The sequence below is a fragment of the Strigops habroptila genome (assembly GCF_004027225.2).
Source record: "Strigops habroptila isolate Jane chromosome 13 unlocalized genomic scaffold, bStrHab1.2.pri S16, whole genome shotgun sequence".
Taxonomy (NCBI): domain Eukaryota; kingdom Metazoa; phylum Chordata; class Aves; order Psittaciformes; family Psittacidae; genus Strigops; species Strigops habroptila.
The window spans coordinates 7,790,349-7,808,636 of NW_022651054.1; the positions used below are offsets into that span (position 1 = coordinate 7,790,349).

The 18,288-nt window shown below is 55.1% G+C and overlaps 2 protein-coding genes across 10 annotated transcripts; one reads left to right on the forward strand and one right to left on the reverse strand.

Annotated features, from left to right (window-relative positions):
* The first annotated feature begins 1,535 nt into the window (after window positions 1-1,535).
* Window positions 1,536-9,674, forward strand: ALDH3A2 (aldehyde dehydrogenase 3 family member A2). 9 transcript variants are annotated; one of them, XM_030472683.1, is made up of 12 exons: window positions 1,536-1,726; window positions 2,936-3,109; window positions 3,500-3,731; window positions 3,839-3,924; window positions 4,773-4,981; window positions 5,158-5,275; window positions 5,412-5,553; window positions 5,751-5,917; window positions 6,413-6,512; window positions 7,131-7,366; window positions 8,389-8,512; window positions 8,944-9,674. In XM_030472683.1, exons 2-11 carry the CDS (start codon window positions 2,948-2,950, stop codon window positions 8,464-8,466), a joined length of 1,530 nt encoding a protein of 509 aa, XP_030328543.1. In that variant the 5' UTR covers window positions 1,536-1,726; window positions 2,936-2,947; the 3' UTR covers window positions 8,467-8,512; window positions 8,944-9,674. The 9 variants fall into 9 exon arrangements, with proteins under 9 accessions (XP_030328543.1, XP_030328540.1, XP_030328538.1 ...); XM_030472680.1 differs by having other exon boundaries at window positions 1,551-1,709; window positions 8,827-9,674; XM_030472678.1 differs by having other exon boundaries at window positions 1,552-1,726; window positions 8,827-9,674.
* A 1,634-nt stretch (window positions 9,675-11,308) lies between these two features.
* Window positions 11,309-17,377, reverse strand: LOC115602005 (multidrug and toxin extrusion protein 1-like). The gene is made up of 17 exons (XM_030472688.1): window positions 17,222-17,377; window positions 17,027-17,128; window positions 16,774-16,842; window positions 16,362-16,510; window positions 16,203-16,245; window positions 16,029-16,073; window positions 15,562-15,659; window positions 15,275-15,372; window positions 14,650-14,763; window positions 14,470-14,537; window positions 14,100-14,208; window positions 13,885-13,960; window positions 13,737-13,806; window positions 13,259-13,391; window positions 12,827-12,921; window positions 12,227-12,374; window positions 11,309-11,877 (listed from the first exon to the last, which is right to left on the reverse strand). Exons 1-17 carry the CDS (start codon window positions 17,345-17,347, stop codon window positions 11,657-11,659), a joined length of 1,764 nt encoding a protein of 587 aa, XP_030328548.1. The 5' UTR covers window positions 17,348-17,377; the 3' UTR covers window positions 11,309-11,656.
* Between the last annotated feature and the right edge of the window lie 911 nt (window positions 17,378-18,288).

The following is an 18,288-nucleotide window of genomic DNA, read 5'->3' on the forward strand; positions in this document are numbered from 1 at the left end:
CTTGACCTCACATCTTAATTTCATTCTGGGGATCATGAACGAAATATTTCTGGCACTGGGTTTTTCTCCCTTCAGACCCTGACACCCTCCGTGAGGACACGGGTGGCACATGCTGGATGCTGCCTCAGCACCCTGTAGCACCCACTCCAAGCCTGCTTTGCCAGGGAGCAGTGCAGATGGAGACATTCTTGGGGGGAACACAGGGACATGACACAGTGCTCTGTGGTAAAGCAGCATGGATGGGGACAGCCTGGGGGGTATGATGCTGCAGTGCTCTGCAGGGCACCAATATGGATGGGGGCACGCAGCAGTGGTATGTTGGGAAGCAAGTTTGCTGATACGAAGCTGGGGCAGTGGCTGATACACCTGAAGTGCTGCCATTCAGCAGGACTGTGGTAGGCTGGAGAATTGGGCAAAGAGAAACCTGATGAGGTTCAACAAGAGCAAGCGTAGAGTCCTGCACCTGGGGAGGAAGAACCTGTACAAGTACCAGTACAGGTTGGGGGCTGACCTACTAGAAAGCAGTTCAGCTGGGAAGGACCTGGGACTAGTAGTGGATAACTTTACAAGGAGCCAGCCCTTGAGCCAGGAGGGACAAGAGTATCCTGGGGTACATCAGGAGGAGTTTAGCAGCAGGTCGAGGGAGGTGATTCCTCCCCCTCTACTTGACCCTGGTGAGGCCACATTGGAGCACTGTGACCCATTCTGGGCTCCTCAGTAAAGGAAAGACAAGAAGTTATTGGAGCAGGTCCACCAGAGGCCACAAAGATGGTCAGGGGTCTGAAGCATCTCTTACGAGGAGAGAATTGCAGGAACTGGGCCTGGTTAGTCTGTAGAAGAGGAGACTGAGAGGGGATCTCATGAATGCAGATGAATATCTCAAAGATGGGTGCTACAAGGATGGTGCCAGACTCTTTTCAGTGGTGCCCAGTGACAGGACCAGGAGCAATGGCTATAAACTGAACCATGAGAAGTTTCACCTCAACATGAGGAAGAACTTCTCTATGGTGAGGGTGGCAGAGCCCTGGAACAGGCTGCCCAGGGGGGCTGTAGGGTCTCCCTCTCTGGAGACATTCAACTTGCTTGGAGCCACTCCTGTGTAACCTGCTCTGGGTGGCCCTGCCTTGGCAGCCGCTTGGACTGGGTGATCTCCAGAGGTCCCTTCCAACCCTGATGATTCTGTGATTTCTCAGAGCAAGCTGTGGCAGGGCTGTTTTTAACTGTAATGAGCCCAGCCTTGGCTCATTTCCCTGCCTTTTTTTGGCTTGTTTCCCATGTGAGTGCTGTATCAAGGTCAATTCAATCGCCCTGGCCAGGCTATTCCTGTCGATTACTTTCCCTCCTACAGACCACCACCTGCATTTTCATGTGCTGGCTGGTCTTCCTTGACCCTGGTCTCTCCTTCCCACCCGTTGCTGGCGAACGCCGTGATCCCTTCATCAGCACTTGGCCTCAGAAATGCCGCCCAGAGCCGGAAGGGCTGGGTGCAGCGCTTGCTCTGCAGGGTTAAGCAGCCGTGTACCACCCACTCTCCTGAGGGACTTTGACTCCCTGATACCGCACAACTCACTCCTCTGCCCTAGGTCTGCTGTCGTTTCACAACCGCGGTGCCCAGTCCCGCTCACAGCCCAGCGGAGCTCCTACAGCGCGGCCACTGCAGCGGAGGCACCGGGAGGGAAGGAGCAGCCCTAAGCGGCGGGATCATCGAGGCACCGGCGGGATCGAGGTAGCGGGAGTCCTGCCCAGCTCACGCTCTTCACCCCGCTCTGGTCTTTTGCTCTTTTCTCCTTTAACTTTCGCTCTTGCAAAACAACCTCCTCTCTTGTGCTCGCTAAGCTTCTGCCTGCCGCTAATGGACGCTGCTCTGGTTCCTGCCGCTTCCTCCGTAGGCACCGACACGGCTGCAACCAACTTGCCCGGTGGCGAAGTCGCCGCCGCGGGACCGCTCGGCTCTCCTGCGGCCACAAAACGGGGCCGGAGCCGTATCGGGGGACCAGAGCCGAGGGGTCCGGACCGTACCGGGAGGGGCCAAAGCGGGGAGATCCGGGCCGTACCAGGGCGGGGAGAACGTACAGCAGGAGTCTGGGACTAGCGGGCTTCAGGGACTGATGCACCGCTGCTGTTGCAGCGCCACGGCCGCTTCCATTCTGCGCCCGCCGGGGGGGCTGCGGTGACGCTTGCGGGCTCTCCCATTGCGCCGCCGGGAGGGTTGGAGGGCGCGGCGCCGCGAGAAGCGGACGTGCGTGAGGCGCGCGGCGGCGGGTGTGTGCCGGGGGTAGGCCCGCGGTGCGCGGGTTCGCCTCAGACCGGTTGGCGCTGGGGGTCCTCGGAGGGGCCAGCTCGGGGTCCCTGCGCTCGCCGGGTAGTGCTCGGTGCCGGGGTGCGGGGAAGGCTGCCGGCCCTGGGCTCCGCCCGGCGCCCCTGCTGCGCACTGCCGTTTACTCGCTGTTGGTGCTGCTCAGAACCACAACGTGCAGCGCATCATTGAGGGTTTCAGGAGGATACGGCGGAACTGGGACTGAATGAGAGCAGACACCAGCCCTCGAGCTGGGAGGTGGGGTTGCAGCAGGCAGATGAGGGAGGAAACAAGAAGCTTTGCCTTAATGTGAGGAAGAACTTCTTTGTGCTGGGAGTGGCAGAGCACTGGAGCAGGCTGGCCAGGGAGGTTATGGAATCTCCCTCTCTGGAGACATTCTGAATCCACCTGGAGACATTCCTGTGTAACCTGCTGTGGGTGGCCCTGCCTTGGCAAAGAGGTTAGACTGGGTGATCTCCAAAGGTTCCTTCCAACCCTGATGCTTCTGTGATGTCTTTGACTATATTATTATGTGTAATAATCACATATGATTATGTGATTCTATGGAGGGGAAAACCTGTTCCCACTTGCAGGAGGAAGCCCTGTAGTGAGCTGGGTCTTCTTGTTCTCTCCTTGCAGTGCTGAGCAGCCATGGAGAGGATGGAGCAGGTCATTGGGCGGGCAAGAGCTGCCTTCAACTCGGGCCGGAGCCGTGCGCTGGAGTTCAGGATGCAGCAACTGAAGGCCCTGAAGCTGATGGTGCAGGAGAAGGAGAAGGACATCCTGGCAGCCATCAGTGCAGATCTGCACAAGGTCTGGGTCGAGGGGTTTCTTCTATCAGCCATGCACGGACAGTGGTCGCCCTGGAAGGGAAAGTGGGAAGGCCAAGGGCTGTCTTTCCCATGCCAGATGTCTTTTGCTCATGTCCGCCATGGTTCTGGCTCTCACTATGTACTGCCATCTCACTGCTTGCTGCCATCATGTCTAAGAAGGAGCTAGTCTAAGGCAGGACTGCAAAGGCAGGTCCTGGCTTTTGCCACACCCTGAGCCCCACACACCCAGACTGACTGTCCTCTGCCAGGGATCCACTGGGGCAGCACTACCTGCACCAGACACTTTTGAACCAGCAGAATTTACCTTGCTTCCCTGGGCTGCCAGGGTGGGTGCCTTTGCCTCCCCTCCCCAAGCTCCCTGTCATTGCAGAGTAAGCCCAATGCATACTCCCATGAGATCCTGAGCCTGCTGGCGGAGCTGGCCCTGGTCATGGACAAGCTGAAGTCGTGGGCAGCCCCTCAGCCTGTGAAGAAGAACTTGCTGATGATGCGGGATGAAGCCTACATCTGCCCCGAGCCTCTGGGAGTGGTGCTGATCATTGGGGCCTGGAACTACCCCTTTGCCCTGGTCATCCAGCCTTTAATCGGGGCCATCGCAGCAGGTGGGGACTCACCGCAGCCCCTGTCCTTCGTGGGGCTGGGAGTGGGTGCTGTGGGAGGTGGGAGAGGAGCACAAGGGCTCAGCGGCCGTGCTGCATATGTCTTGTAGGTAATGCCGTGGTGGTGAAGCCGTCGGAGGTCAGCGAGAACACGTCTCAGTTGCTGGCTGATCTTCTTCCCCAGTACCTTGACCCGGTGAGTGTGGCCCCGTGCTCGATGTGATTGTCTTAAGGAAATATCTGTTATGCCTTCAAAGGACTCCTGCAGGTTAGAGTCAAATCAGTCTCCCACTCTCTCCAAAGGGACATAAGCAAAAGATAAAGGAAAGGTTGAGTTACTCTTAGTGTCCAAAGGCATGTTGACATTTTCTACCTGCTTTTGCATAACCTAACATTGCATAATGCTGCTTGCAACACAACAGCCTCTTTGATATTCACAACCATGTAAAGAGCTGTTTGTGTACTTCATACTGCAATGACTGCTCATTTGGATGCTGGGCTGGGGACGCCCCTAGATAAGCACAAGATTGTCTTTCATGCGGGTTGAGCCTGGCTTTTACTGAAAATCAGGCACTCTTTGCTCAGTGGCAATATGTCCTGGCTTTTCCTGTCCTGCTGAACCACACTCATAGTGTCTGGCAGTTCTGACATGTGTTGTGTTACTGAGACACGCTGTTGCTCTGACAGCATGGCCCCACTGCAGTTTTCAGGGAATTAGAGCTTTCTCTAGGTAGGGAGCTAGAGCTGAGGAAGGAGCCAGCCCTTGGGAGAGTCCGACGGTCATACATGCCGAAGGTTTAATGTGTGCGAGCAGCTCCAGAGCCTGACTCAGCCCTGGTCTCAACCTCCATTTCTTGTGGTTCATGTGCGCAAAGCGACAAGTGAAATTTCACTTGAGGGGAGGAAGAAGAGTTCGTCTCTGTTATTGCTATGTTTTCTCCAGATCCTAATGTAGTTTGCGAGTGGGTCTGCCCACGTAGACCTGCTACCTTGATATATGTGCTTTACACCAAGGTAACTGTAAGGCTCTTGTCTGCCCTACAGGAGCTGTACCCTGTGGTCACCGGGGGAGTGTCCGAGACAACAGAGCTGCTGACCCAGAGATTCGATCATATCCTCTACACTGGCAACTCCACAGTGGGCAAAATTGTGATGGCAGCAGCCGCCAAGCACCTGACACCCGTCACCCTGGAGCTGGGTGGGAAGAGCCCCTGCTACATCGACACGGACTGTGACCTGGCTGTCGCCTGCAGGTCAGGCTGTTGAAGCCCTTGGCAGGGTCTCAGCAGTGGGGCAGGTACCCCTTGGGGCAGGTGGACATCTCTGGGCTGTTGTCCCCAGACCATGGGTGTCACTGAGGCAACATCAGCTGGGCTGTGGGGTCTGCAAGGGATTGACCGTGGAGAAACCATCTGCCTTTCCCCCATAGGCGGATAACATGGGGGAAGTACATGAACTGTGGGCAAACCTGTATCGCCCCAGACTACATCCTCTGCAACCCATCCATCCAGAGCAGCGTGGTGGAGAACATCAGGGCAACTCTGCAGGTGAGTGTGGAGTTCCTCATGCTGTGAGAGTTATCCCCGTTACAGCCCAGGTCTGAGTTCCTGGAGCTGCAGCCCTAGAGCTGTGGCTGTTGTAAGGGTCTGTGGAGCACTTTGGTTCTGCTGTGCCTCTTGACAGGAATTCTATGGGGAAGATGTGAAGTCATCTCCGGATTATGAAAGGATCATCAATAAGCGCCACTTCAAGAGGATTGTGAGCCTGATGGAAGGGCAGAAGATTGCTCATGGGGGAGAGGTTGATGAGGCCTCCTGCTTCATAGGTGCTTCTGGTAGCTGTTGGGGTGGGAAGGTGGAGGGTGCGTCCTTCTGCGCTGGCAGTGCATGCCTTTTGGGGGCTGCATGTGTCTGTGGCTTGCTTGGGGTATGTTGAACAGAGGCAGTGCGCAGGATGAGGTCCTGTGATGGGCCATGTCTTCTGTCCTACTCACGCCATCTTCTGCTGTCCTGTTTACTCCAGCACCAACTATCCTGACTGACGTTTCTCCGGAATCAAAGGTGATGGAGGAGGAAATCTTTGGACCAGTCCTCCCCATTCTGACTGTGAAGAATGTAGATGAAGCCATTGAGTTCATCAACCGTCGGGAGAAGCCCCTTGCCCTGTATGTCTTCTCCAACAACAAGAAGGTGGGTCTGGGCTGTGCTCCCCTGCAGACATGTCTCTGTGCAGTTCGATCCTGGACATGGCTGGTCTCAGGCATGGCTCCATGCAGGGCCTGTGTTGGCACATGAATTGTAGTGTTTGGCTCATGGGGGACCTCAGAGCTGCTGGAGGCTCCCAGTCTCTTGCTGAAGTGCTTTGCATTTGCATGGCTTTGTGAAGTAGAAGGATAAAATGCTGCATTTCCTCTTTGGTGCCATGGACTATTAATATATTACTCAGCAGGCAAGCTCCCAGGTTTCCATCTTCCCTAGCCCTCCTCTGAGCTTTCCCGCTTTCCTTGAGTTAACATTGCCTGGAGAGGGCTTGTTTGAGTTATCAGCCAAGAAAACTGCTGAGGAGAGGAGAAGGCGCCATGGCCTGTTGACATGTAGCTCCCTTCCTAGTCCTGCTCTGTTACATGGTCTTGTCTCTTCTGGGCCTTTGTAACGTTTTGGTGGTTTCTTTTTTTCTTTTGCCAGTTAATCAAAAGAGTCATTTCAGGAACCTCCAGTGGGGGTGTTACTGCAAACGATGTCATGATGCATTACCTGCTCTCAACCTTACCCTTCGGTGGAGTTGGTAAGTTACTGGAGGAAGGGTAGGCCTTCAGCTGGGGAACATTGGGAAGAGGTTGCAGAACAGCCTAGAGGAGCTTTGCAGGAGGAGGTTTGAGTGTTAGAGTGCTCACAAGCTGACGATCACTCAGCAGTGTTCTGCTGTGAAGAGCACATGCTGTCCTGATGTTGAAAAACAGAGGTGTACCCTGCCAAGCTCTTCAGGACATCCTTCTCCCACAGCACCAGTCAGATCTCAGAGCCTTAGCAAGGCACTTTGCGAGGGAGCTAAATCCAGGGAAGAGCTGGATGCGGCTCAGAGGCCCAGTGAACAGTGCACAAGGACCACAACAAAGTACTAGAGAGTGTGTAGTTAAAACAAGGTGGGGAAGAAAAGGATGGAGTACAGATGGAAATCTTGGAGACTGAGAAATTCTGCATAGAGGAAGGAGGAGTTGTCCTCTGTGCAGGAACATAGAGGAGAAGCTATGCTTTTAGACTGCAAGACACATGTAGGACAGGTAACATGCTGGCAAGCAACTTAAATCTTCCTGGGCTGCTTCTTACTCTGCTGGTGGCCTCATGTGGCCAAAGGTCTGACTGGTCAAGCCTATGGTGTGATTGCCTGGGTTGTGTCCCTCAGGTAATAGTGGGATGGGCGCCTACCACGGCAAGTACAGCTTTGAGACCTTCTCCCACCACCGCTCCTGCTTGATCAAGGACCTGAAGATGGAGAGTACAAACAAACTCCGGTACCCACCTGGCAGCCAGAAGAAGGTGGATTGGGCCAAGTTCTTCCTCTTGAAAAGGCTTAACAAAGGCCGAATAGGACTGGTCGTCTTGGTCCTGCTGGGGATTGTGGCAGCGCTGGTACTAAAGGTGAGCTTTTCGTCTTTGCCATCTACATGAGTGCATGTGCAATTCATCTGATCTTCTGGACATTCAGTCTTTGCAACTGCAGCCCTTCCTTAGAGCCTGGCCTGTGTTTTCTTCTGTCTTGAGACTTACAGTATCTGACCCACCTGAAATTATCAAAATCTGCTTCTCGCTCTTGCAGGTGGTGTCTAGAATAGAAATGTCCTCAAAGAGGTCTCCTAGCCTGCCTTACTATTTGTAGCTCTGCCTTGGTAGGTGACACCTGTGAGAAGCTCTCTCCAGAGGCAGGGGTTGGTCTGTTTTGGACAGGTTAGGAGTAGTTTCAATTCCAGGGCTTCCTTCAGCAGTGTTGTGAGCTGCTCCACAGCCTAGCCCAGACTGCTGCCGTTTTTTGCCATGGTGCCCTGGGGCAGGCAGCTTGTGTCCTAAAGCTGAGCTTCACACCAAGCTCTTGTTCCTCACCCAGTTGCAGCCCCCATGTGAGCTTAGCTCAGCTATTTTCATTTCCTCCCCTGTTTCCAGCTGGGTAGTGCAGAAGGGTGGGATGTCCTCCCCTTTCTGTAGGAGGCAGAAGCCTGCTGGTGCTGGCTGGAGGACTCAGGATGCCACCTGAAGTGGAGCAGTAAAATCTAAAACCAAGTCTGATCACTGTTTGTTCTCCATGGCTGGCAGACCAGGCACTATGTGCGCCTGTGCTGGCTGCTCCTTGCAAGGCTCAGCTGTGCATCCTGAGGATTTACTAAGCTTAAGGGAGCAGCTGCTGAGGAACAGGAGGTGGCAGGGTGGGTCAGGACTCTGCCCTTCTGTCTGTTTTGTGCTGTTACTGCTGTAGGGAGACATGCAGGAGCCCAACAAGCCAGGGGAAATAACCTGCCTGCATATTTGAGTGCAGGAGGAGGTGTAAGAGCCAACAACTGGCTTGGACCTTGAAGCACCACCTAGGGAAGCTGGCCCTGTCTAGGTGAATGCCTTCTCAGTGAAGGGGGGAAACTCATGGCATCTCAAAATCGTTTGGGTTTTCTCAGAATCACCAGTCTGTGCTGAAGAGAAAAGCCCTCTTGATTGTGCTGGCTGTTCAGAGGCTGGGCTGGCTCAGTGTGTGATAAGGAGGAGCAGGTTTCAGAGCACTGCTGTGGCTGTCACAGTGAGGTAGGAGCCTTTTTCTTCTCCTGTGTGTAGACCTGGTTTGAGATAGGGCAAAGCTTTGTTAGAGTAGTGAATGTGGGGCTTGAAGAATGTTCTCTGTGGAGCTAGAGAGTGATGCTTCCCCCTGGCAGTGCTCAGAGGTCGTACAGCACCCAAGATAACCAGTCCATGCATGCTGAGGGGCAGGAGACAGGTGAGCTGGACCCTGTGGATGTCACCGAGTGAAGGGGCTCTGCTTCAGGCTGTTCTGGAAAGGGAGTTGGCTTTGTTCAGGCCAGTCCTTCACAGGATGTTGGTCTTGTGTTTTGCTTTCGCAGATGGTTTACTACTGAGGAGAGGAGAAGGCACCATGTCCAAGTCATACTCTGAGTGCTCACTTTGTATCTGTCTCCTTAATCTGAGAAGTCCTTTTCTTTTCTGCTGGGTTATTTCAGTGAGGCATGGAGCACACAGAGTAGGCTCAGCGAGGCACTAACCAAGAGAAGGCTTGGATTCCTGTTTACTAAAAACCAGTGCTGCACCAGATGGGCAAGGAATACAGGCTCTCAAAAGGAGGACTGCAGAGCAAGAAATACCAGTCCCTACTTCCACCCTTGCCATGCAGAGCTTCCAGGAATATGCACAGCGTGTCTTGCACCAAACCGCTTACGTTCCTTCAGTGACAAACAGGAGCTTGAGTTTCAGCTGTGATGGGTTGATGATATTTTCCCTGGGATTTTTTGGGATTGTCTGTCTTCTGTTGTGTTCTGAACTACTACCAGCTTGGTGATGAGTCCAAGACAGGCTGTGCTGGCTGATGCATTTGACCAATGGTTATGAATAAACCTGAGCTTCCCCTCACTGTTCAATTGAAGTGAAATATTCATGATCTCTGCAAACCAGAATCCTCCACAGCAGGTATTACAAAGATGATACTTGCACTGCCTGTATTTCACTGTATCGTATGCTCCTACAAAAGAACTTTGAGGCCTTAGAGAAGTTTAGAGAAGTGGGAATTGCAAAGTGCCCTGTTTATAGAAGGTGAATTTAAAACTTATCATTAAATGCAATATATAGAGTAGAAAATTACTGTGCAATAGGTTGGATTTCTTCATGGCTGGTGGAAATCCATGTGCTAAGCCTTTTTAATGATCTATTTTGCAAGTACTAAATAAACACTTATAATTTAAATAACCAAAAAAGGCGTGGTAAGTCCCTGCGGTCTCCTGGGGAATCCTGCTTGTGCTCAGCTGCTCCCAGCTCTGGCCACGGCTTGGCTGGACATCACACGTGTGTTGTGAAGTGCCTCTGCAGGAGCACACATCGCCGGTGGAATGACTCCCCTGCCTGTGGGGAAGGACCAGTCTGGTCCATCTGGATCGCCTCCCACCTGCAGGTGCTGCCAGCCTGGGTTTTGTTCAGATCCAGACGTGGGCTGCACTCGTCAGTTCCCGGCGGGTTCTGTGGCCTGCGGGAAGCACAGCCTGGCCTCATGTCACGACGTGGGCAAAGCCACATGGTGTCTTACAATCCTGTACAGGCAACTGAGGCACTGCTCTGGCTGGATGCTGTAATCCAGGGGTTGTGTGTTCACAGCACGAAGATATCTCTGGGTAAAGGGCATCTTGTATCCAGCGAGAGCCCTGGGCCTGGGCCAGCTGCCCTCTCATGGGAGGAGAGATCGCTCTGAGCCGTGGCAGGGGAAGGGTTTGCCCCTGCTTGGACTCACTGAAGATGACTCCTGGTGGAAAGAGAAGCTTCTCTAAAGGTAACTTTCTTTTTTCCTTCATTTTTTCATGCATCACCTGCTTTCTGGGTCAGGATCGGGCTGTGTCGTGCAGCTGTGGATGTGGGGAGGGAAGGGCAGATTTTAATGGTGGCAATGGAGCCTGGGTGTCTGGTTTGGTTAGGCAGCGGCTGCAGGCAGAACCCATCATGACTGAAAACTGAAAGACTGCTCCCCGGAAGCAGGATGAAATTCCTCCAGTATTTAGGGTGTTGGAGCACCTCCCATACAAAGAGAGGCTGAGAAAATTGGGGCTGTTCGGCCTGGAGAAGAGAAGCTGCGTGGAGACCTCAGAGCAGCTTCCAGTATCTGAAGGGGGCCTACGAGGATGCCAGGGTGGGACTCTTCATCAGGGTCTGTAGTGATAGGACAAGGGGTGATGGGTTCAAACTGAAACAGGGAAGATTCATGTTAGATATACAGAAGAAGTTCCTCCCTGTGAGGGTGCTGAGGCGCTGGCACAGGGTGCCCAGAGAAGCTGTGGCTGCCCCATCCCTGGCAGTGTTCAAGGCTAGGTTGGACGGGGCCTTGGGTGACATGGTCTAGTGGAAGGTGTCCCTGATTGTGGCAGGGGGTTGGAACTGGATAGGCTTTAGGGTCCTTTCCAACCCTAATGATTCTACGATTCTATGATTTTGTCATGTTTCTGCGAAGCCACAAAAGGGCCTTGCAGTGACAGGGTAGATGGAGGCAGGCTGGCTCCAGGCTCTGCTTCCAGCTGGCTGCCCACTGAGCCCATAGTCCTGTCCGTGTTCTGGCTCCACAGGAGCATCCCTGCAAGCAGAGGGTGGCTGGTAGGTTTAAGGGTATCCCCTAGTCAGGTTTACTGGTAGTCTTTTACCTCCAAACTTGTAACTGAAAGCTCATCTTGAGCCTTGCTGAATAAAACTGTTGGTTTATAGTGAAGGCCATCTATAGCAGGACAAGACCCATATCCCCCAGGCTCCCCCAGGGGTTGCAGCCCCCAGCATCGGATGTTTCCGTGCTCCAGCCCAAGTCCTGCCCTCAGCCTGTGCCCAAAGGAGCCAGCCCGATGCAGCTGGGTTTGTTCTTTATTTGGCATGTCATGGAGCAGCAGTGGGAGCCGGGCTGTGCTCGGCTCCACTTGGCAGGTGATGGCTGGAGCTGGAGCGGGTTACCCACATGCTCGGTGTGCATCAGGCAGCCGGGAGCAGTGTTTTAGGTGCTGGAGCAGCTGCAGGGCCTGTTCCTTGAGCAATGGCTGAGTGGATGCTGCTGAATGCTGACAGGGCCCCTTTGGCTCCCATGGGACAGGCATGTGCTTGATTCTCTTGCTGGCCAGTCTGAGCTTTGTAAGTCCATCCCTCAGGAGGGGCTTTCACCCCCTCCCAGAGCAAAGTCCCCAGAGGCCCTGGTGCGAGTCAGTGTTTGCTGGTTGTCAGCTTTATGACAATGCCAAGTGCAAGCACTGCGATGGCTGAGGCCACTGCCAGCCCGCGCCGGATGATCAGTGCCTTGGTGATGGTGGCGGTGGCCGGAGGGGATGTGGCAGGGTTGGATCCCTGGGGCTCCAGCCGGTACGTCAGTCCGTCCATCCTGGTGATACCCGTGAGTATGACACCATTCTGTGCATCCACTCCCGCTGCAAGGAGAATGGGGCATTGAGGGGTTTCTTGAGACGGGTTTTGTCTGAGGTCCTAAAGCATGTTACAAACAGCAGAGAGCATGGAGGTCTCCAGCCCTCGATGAAGCTTCGGTGGGACCTTATGTCTGCAATGTAAGACCTGCCCACAGTGTTCCCCCCACCCAACTCCGTCACTCTCCCAAGCCCACCCTTGTAATTAGTATTTTTCCAGTAATGGAGGGCACCCTCGTTTTGTGGGCTTATTCCTGGCTTATGTGAATCCGTGGGGATGCTTCCTGGACCCAAACCCACCACTGCACACAGTGCCCAGCTCCCCCATCCCACTGTGCCTAGCCCCTGGCCATACCTACACACCCCTGCACCACTGTGGCAGGGGGGTAAGTGTGGGACACTGGGGCTGGCCCCACACCAGAGGGAACTCCCTTGCAGGAGAGTTCAGGGGCTGGGTTTGGCTCCTCCATTGGTGGCTGGATCACTCCTGCGCGGCGCTGAGCCTGGGGGAGAGAACACTGGGTTTAGCCAGTGGTGCAGAAATCCCCACCAAGCAAAGCCAACACGTCACCTCTCATGGGGTTCATCTGGCTGGAAATGACACTGTGTAGCTGAAAGATGCCTGAAATGAGAAGTGCTGGCTGGGGCACAAGGTGATGCTCAGGGCTGCAGGGCTGAGGTAGCTTGGATCACCCTGTCTGCTTTGTGCTTCATGTCCCAAACCAAGAGTGGCACAAGGTGCAGAGAGAAGGAGGCTGTTGAGTGTGGGAGGGAGCTGAATACAGAGACATGGTCACAGAGCACTGCGTTTTGCTGGGGACACTGGATGACAGCCATGGGCAGCTCTATCCCACAGAATCAAACCCATGATGCTGTCTCATCCCACTGCGATCCCAGCCAAGGCACTGAGGACCTTCCTGCCAGCAGGGCATGATGCTGTGGGTGCACAGGTTACCTCCTCGGCTGCCTTCCTCCAGTCCATGCGGAAGATGTAGACGATGAAGCAGGTACAGAGGATGGAGACACAGACGAGCATGCTGAGCCACAGGCCTGTGAGGGTACGCTGGTGTCAGCTGGGTGCCACTGCCAGAGCAACCCCAACCAAGAGTCCATCTCAGGACAGCGAGTCAAGAATGGATGTCACTGAGGTCAGCAGGGACACGGGGATGGGGTGGCCATGGGTGCTGCTGTGGGGCTGCCTGGCAGCAGCTGCTTTTTCCCAGTGCCATTAAAAGCTCTCAGTACTTGCAGGGGCCATCCCAGTCCACCCCAGTGTGCCCAGTCCCCAGCGAGGCAGAAGAGGGTCGTGGTGATCCATCAGTGGAGCTGGGGGGAGCTGCTAGTGGGATTTGGGGCCATGCAGAGCTGCATGCCTTGGGGTTGGTACCTATGACGCCGATCCTGGCCACGAAGAGCAGCACGGCTCCCAGGGGTAGCCCCACACCATAGTAGCCCACGGCGTTGAGGATGGCACCGAATTTCTGCTTGCCTATGCCTCTGAGCACCCCGCTGCAGGCACCCTGACAGGGACAGGGACAGGGGCTGGAGCCAGGGCTGGGAGAGTCACCTTGGCCCAATTTGGGGCTCTGCCGCTGCCTGGGGGTTGGTGAACCAGCTCCCTGCCTCTGCCCCATGACTTCCATGTCTCTGCCCCATGATTTCCACGTCCCTGCTCAGTCCTGTGATCATCATCTTTTTATGCCCTCAGTGTTTTCTGATGGGTGACTGACCCCAGGAGCAATGCAATCCTGGTGCTTGTGCTGGTGCTACCCACAGCCTGAGGGACCCTCAACCAACCAACCTGGGATTCTGCTGCTCAGCACTGAGGTCCCCTATTGAAAATAGCAGCATCCCTAGGGACTTACACACGTGGCTTCAAACAAGTGGAAGACAACGTAGACAGGCATGACCCAGGCCACCAAGGCAACAATCTCCCTGGGGACAGAGAAGAAACAACAATGGCTTTGGGGAATTGACCTCCACACACCAAGGATGGGAGTCAGAGGCACTCACTTGTCCTGAGTGAAGATGTATCCCAGCACATCCTTCGTGGTGGCTAAAATGGCCCCCACGGCTATGCAAAACGCCCCTGAAAAACAGAGCAAAGTGCTGTGGAGCCAGCCAAAAGGAGAGAGCAGGGGGAGAAGAGGACACAGAGGACTGCAAACGCTCCTGCTGTGTCTAGAAGGAGCCCTGGCAAAGGCTTCCCATCCTGCTGTCGGCCTGACCTGTGCAGACCAGGCTGGTGGAGGAGGACCTCTTGGCGGTCTCGATGTCGCCGGCACCCAGCGCGTTCCCCACCTGCACACTGGCGGCCGTGGCGAGCCCCAGGGGGATCTGAAACCACAGGGCTGAGACTTGCACGTGCATCCAGGTAATGGGGCCATCACAGTGACAGTGGAATGACCACTTGGCAGAGAGGGGGACAGAGTTCAGGGTTTGATTTAAAATGTCTCCATAGGAGGGATAAGCAGGATGGGGAGAGGCTTAAGCGCAAAGGGGGAAGACTGAGATTTGCTGGAGCTGGTTTTTGCTGGGTGTCCCTCTCAGGACAGTCACTATGGAGCGTGGTCTGGAATAAGAACCCCCAGTCCTTACCATGAAAGCAACAACGGACACTTCATAGATGATGGACTGGGCAGAGAGCTCTATGACACTCAGCAAACCTGGGGGAGAGGAGAAGGTCAGCGCTGGATGTGGGTGCCCAGGGAAGAGCTGCAGCAGATGCTGCTCTGTCACAGCCTGTCCACATCCCTGCAGCTCCCCTTCTCCACTGACCTATCAAGAAGCTCCCGATTTCGTAGGTCCACCACTCAATGCACATCATGAGCATGCTGGGGATGGCCAGGGAGGTGAAGCTGTCCCACTCCAGCAGGCACTCGCTGGACCAGCCTGCAGAGAGGAGAAACATCGCTGAATGGATGACCAGACTGTCCATGTGTTACATCCTTGAGAACAACTGAGGCAGCTGCAGATGCCATTCCTGTTTGCAGAGCCACCAGGGCAATGCTCCTCAGCTCCATAGGACCTCTAGCAGTACAGCATGCACATATGTGCTCTGCTGACACCATCCTGTGGGCCACAGAGCGGTACAACCCTCAGCTCATCCCTCCCGGAGCAGAGTGTCCAAGGACAACCTCATGCTTACGTCTGTGCTCATCCAGTTTGAACCCTACAAAGCCTCAGCAGAAAGTTTCATTTCCCCAGAATGAACGTTCTCTGCCCAGCATGCCTCTGCCAACGTTCACACGTGACGTGCTGCCACCAGAGCAGCACCGTGTTACCGGGGTGAACCGGGCTGAGGTTAATATTTCACTGTCAGCACTAACAGAATTCACTGGTTAGAAGCGACAGAACATTCATGAACTCTGTGTAAAGCAGGAACTGGAGGAGCTGCTCTTACCTCCCCAGGTCTTCACATGGAGTTTCCTGCCTATAATATACAGGAACAAGAAAATGGCTTGTGAATATTGAGCCACGGTGTTGGCCCAGGCTGAGCCCCTGCAGAGGAAATGAGAAGGGTTGTTGTCATCCTGCTCACGCCTCCCTGGCCTCAGGGTGCCAGAGCAGAACCTCCCCGGTGAGTGCCAGATGTTTGGTTGTGCATAGTGGTGCTGATGTCCCTGAGAAGTCTCATGGCCATTGCCAGCGGCCGTGTTGTCCCCTCTGTGGGATGCGGGCGCTACTCACGTGATGCCCAAGTGGAACACATAGAGGAAGATGCAGTTTGCAATCACATTGACGATGTTGCCAATGACCCCGCTCAGCACCAGCGGCCACATGATCATCTGCAAAGAGGAGATGAGGGCTACGGTGCCTTCACAAAAGCTTCAGGAGAGGAGCAAAGGTCTCCACCAGCCCCACGCTCAGCAGCTTTCCCAAGCCAAAAAATAAACTTCTGATGATGTTGCCTGCTTGGAAAACAAGTGTGCTGGAGGTAAATCCCTGACATGGGGAAGTATGAAGGGAGGTCCATCAGGCAGGTGGGTATAACCGGACGTGAGACGGGGTGATCTCCAGGGTTAGAGCTGCTCAGGGGAGCCTGGGTGGTGGTGGGGACAAACACTGCCCTGCCATTGGGAATGGCAAACATGACAACCCTGGGTGCATGGTTGAAGGGAGTCCTGAGTGCTGCGTCTGAGGGCTGCAGGACCTACCTGGTTCTGCAGGTATCTTGTCTCCAGGTTATAAAGAAAAACCGCCTGAAAAGGAAATTGTTGGATGAGATGAGGCCAGCACTGAGCAGGGGCTGTACTGCTGCAGTAGAAAATAGGAGCAGGATGCCCAGTCCCCATGTGTGACCAGCATCCAGGGTGCCCACAGGGACTCACCGGGAGAGCAGGGACAAATGCTGTCACGTAGTGCTGGGTTAACCTGGGGGACACCAGAGGCTTGGTTAATGTGGGGCCATGGCCATAGCCACCCTCCTGCAGCCCCACTGTGCTGGGGAGGGATGAGGCCATGGTGCCGGGGCCATGGGACCACCCGACCTGGAGACCTCAGGGTCCTGGCGGATGAGGAGCAGGAACTGTTCGATGTTGATGAGGATGGCACAGCAGGGGAAGCAGCAGAGCAGCAGGATGAGGGTGGCACGCTGCAGGATCACCCCCACACGCAGCAGGTTCTTGCTGCCATAGGTCTGCAAGGAGAGAGGATGACAATGAACTCTGCTGCACTGGCAGCACTCCGGTGCGAGTGGGACAGGGACCCCATTGGACCCTGACCACCACAGACTGCCCAAGAAGTATTTGGTATGTCAAGGTAAGCACAGAGCTCTCTGTTATAGGAACAGGCTTCCCCAACCCACATGTACAGCTGGGGCTCTGTGCAGTGCCTGGGCAGCATCAGCCGATGCTGGACAACCCCGTGTCTCCAGGACAAGTGCCAGCATCTCTTACCCACCTGTGATATCAAGGTGTCACATGCCGAAGACAAACCGTAACCTACAGAGATGGCAGTAACATTTATAACCTGGAAACAGGAGTTAAAAAAACAAAAAGCCAATGTGAGCATTTGAGACTCTGAGGTAGGAAGAGGGACTAAAAGGAAAAGTAGGAGTCTGAAATCTCCTCCGTCCTTGTCTGCCTCTGTTCCCGTATCCCGTCCCAGTGTCAGTGAGTGGGAGCTGGTGCCCGGTGCCGGGGCAGATGCTTACAGCGATGGCCAGTGTGACGGAGGCCAGCTCGACCTTGCCCAAGTGGCCACAGAATATGGAGCTGACGAGGTGTATGAGGAAGATCAGCAGCTGGATCAGGATCTAAGCGCAGGGAAGAGGAGAGGTGAAGGTCAGAGGTGGAGATGAGCCGGGGTGGCTGTGCTGGGGGGAGTCTGCTCCTCCCGGGGTCCTTACCAGTGGCCCCGCCAGCACCAGCAGCTTCTTTGTGTCCTCCCAGAAGCTATCCGGAATGAGGCGCCGAAACCAGTGTCGTTTTTTCCCACCGCTGCCTGGTGTAGGATCATGCTGGCCAGTGGCCATGGCCTCTCTGAAGCTGTTCTCCTCGGTGAGGTTCACCTGCTTCATGCTGCTGTTCTGCCACAGGAGTGAAATAACCCTCTTCTTCCTCCGCGCTCTGTTAAAACCACCCAGCCACTGTGAGCAATGTGTAACCACAGTGGGTGAACTTCAGCCGGGGCCAGGTGGGCTGACCGCATGCTGCCAGCAGCGGGGTGGCCATGGGAAGTGCCGGCAGTGGGTCAGGGCAGGACACGGAGCTGAGGAGCTGGTAAAGGTCCCATGCACTGTGCGGGCAGTGCAGAAGAGCCTGGACACGGGACAACGCACTTGCTGCCCACCCTGAGCCAGCGCAAGGGCTGAGCCATCCCAAATCGCACCCAAGAACCCTCCTACCTGTCGTCTGCTTTGCTGTGGCTCCTCTGGCCAGTGCACTGGAGGGTTGTCGTCCTCTTCCAGCAGCACTGGAGGATTTGTGGGTCTGTGTCTGGTGTCCCGTGAGCTGGTGCTGGCAGTGGTGGGGCGGCTGTGCGCTCGGCGCCTCTCACCGCAGCATGGCGGTGGCCAAGACAAGCCACCCTGTTGGCTCCAGCTCTCGGCCTCGCACAGCAGCGTCGAGTTTCCCTGGCACCATTCCCCAGCCAAATATAGTGTCCTGCCTTGTCCCGGGACAGGGGAGGCGGGGGGGAGCTGCTGCTGTGGGGCAGACCCTGCTGAGCTGGGCTCCAGTGCACTGGGTTGAGCAAGGCAGCTTCCTCCTCTTCCCAGCTCCTATCCCAAAAGTACGGGGATTCTGAGCAGGGCAGAGTCTGCCACATCCTTTTCCCCCATCTGAGTTCAGGGTTGATGGCTGTTTCAAGCTCCTTTATGCCAGTCTTTATTATGTCTTTTCATTCCAGGCACCCAGCACCATGTTCCAGGACTGTTGTGGGGCGGCAGGGATGTGCTGTGCACCAGCTACACAT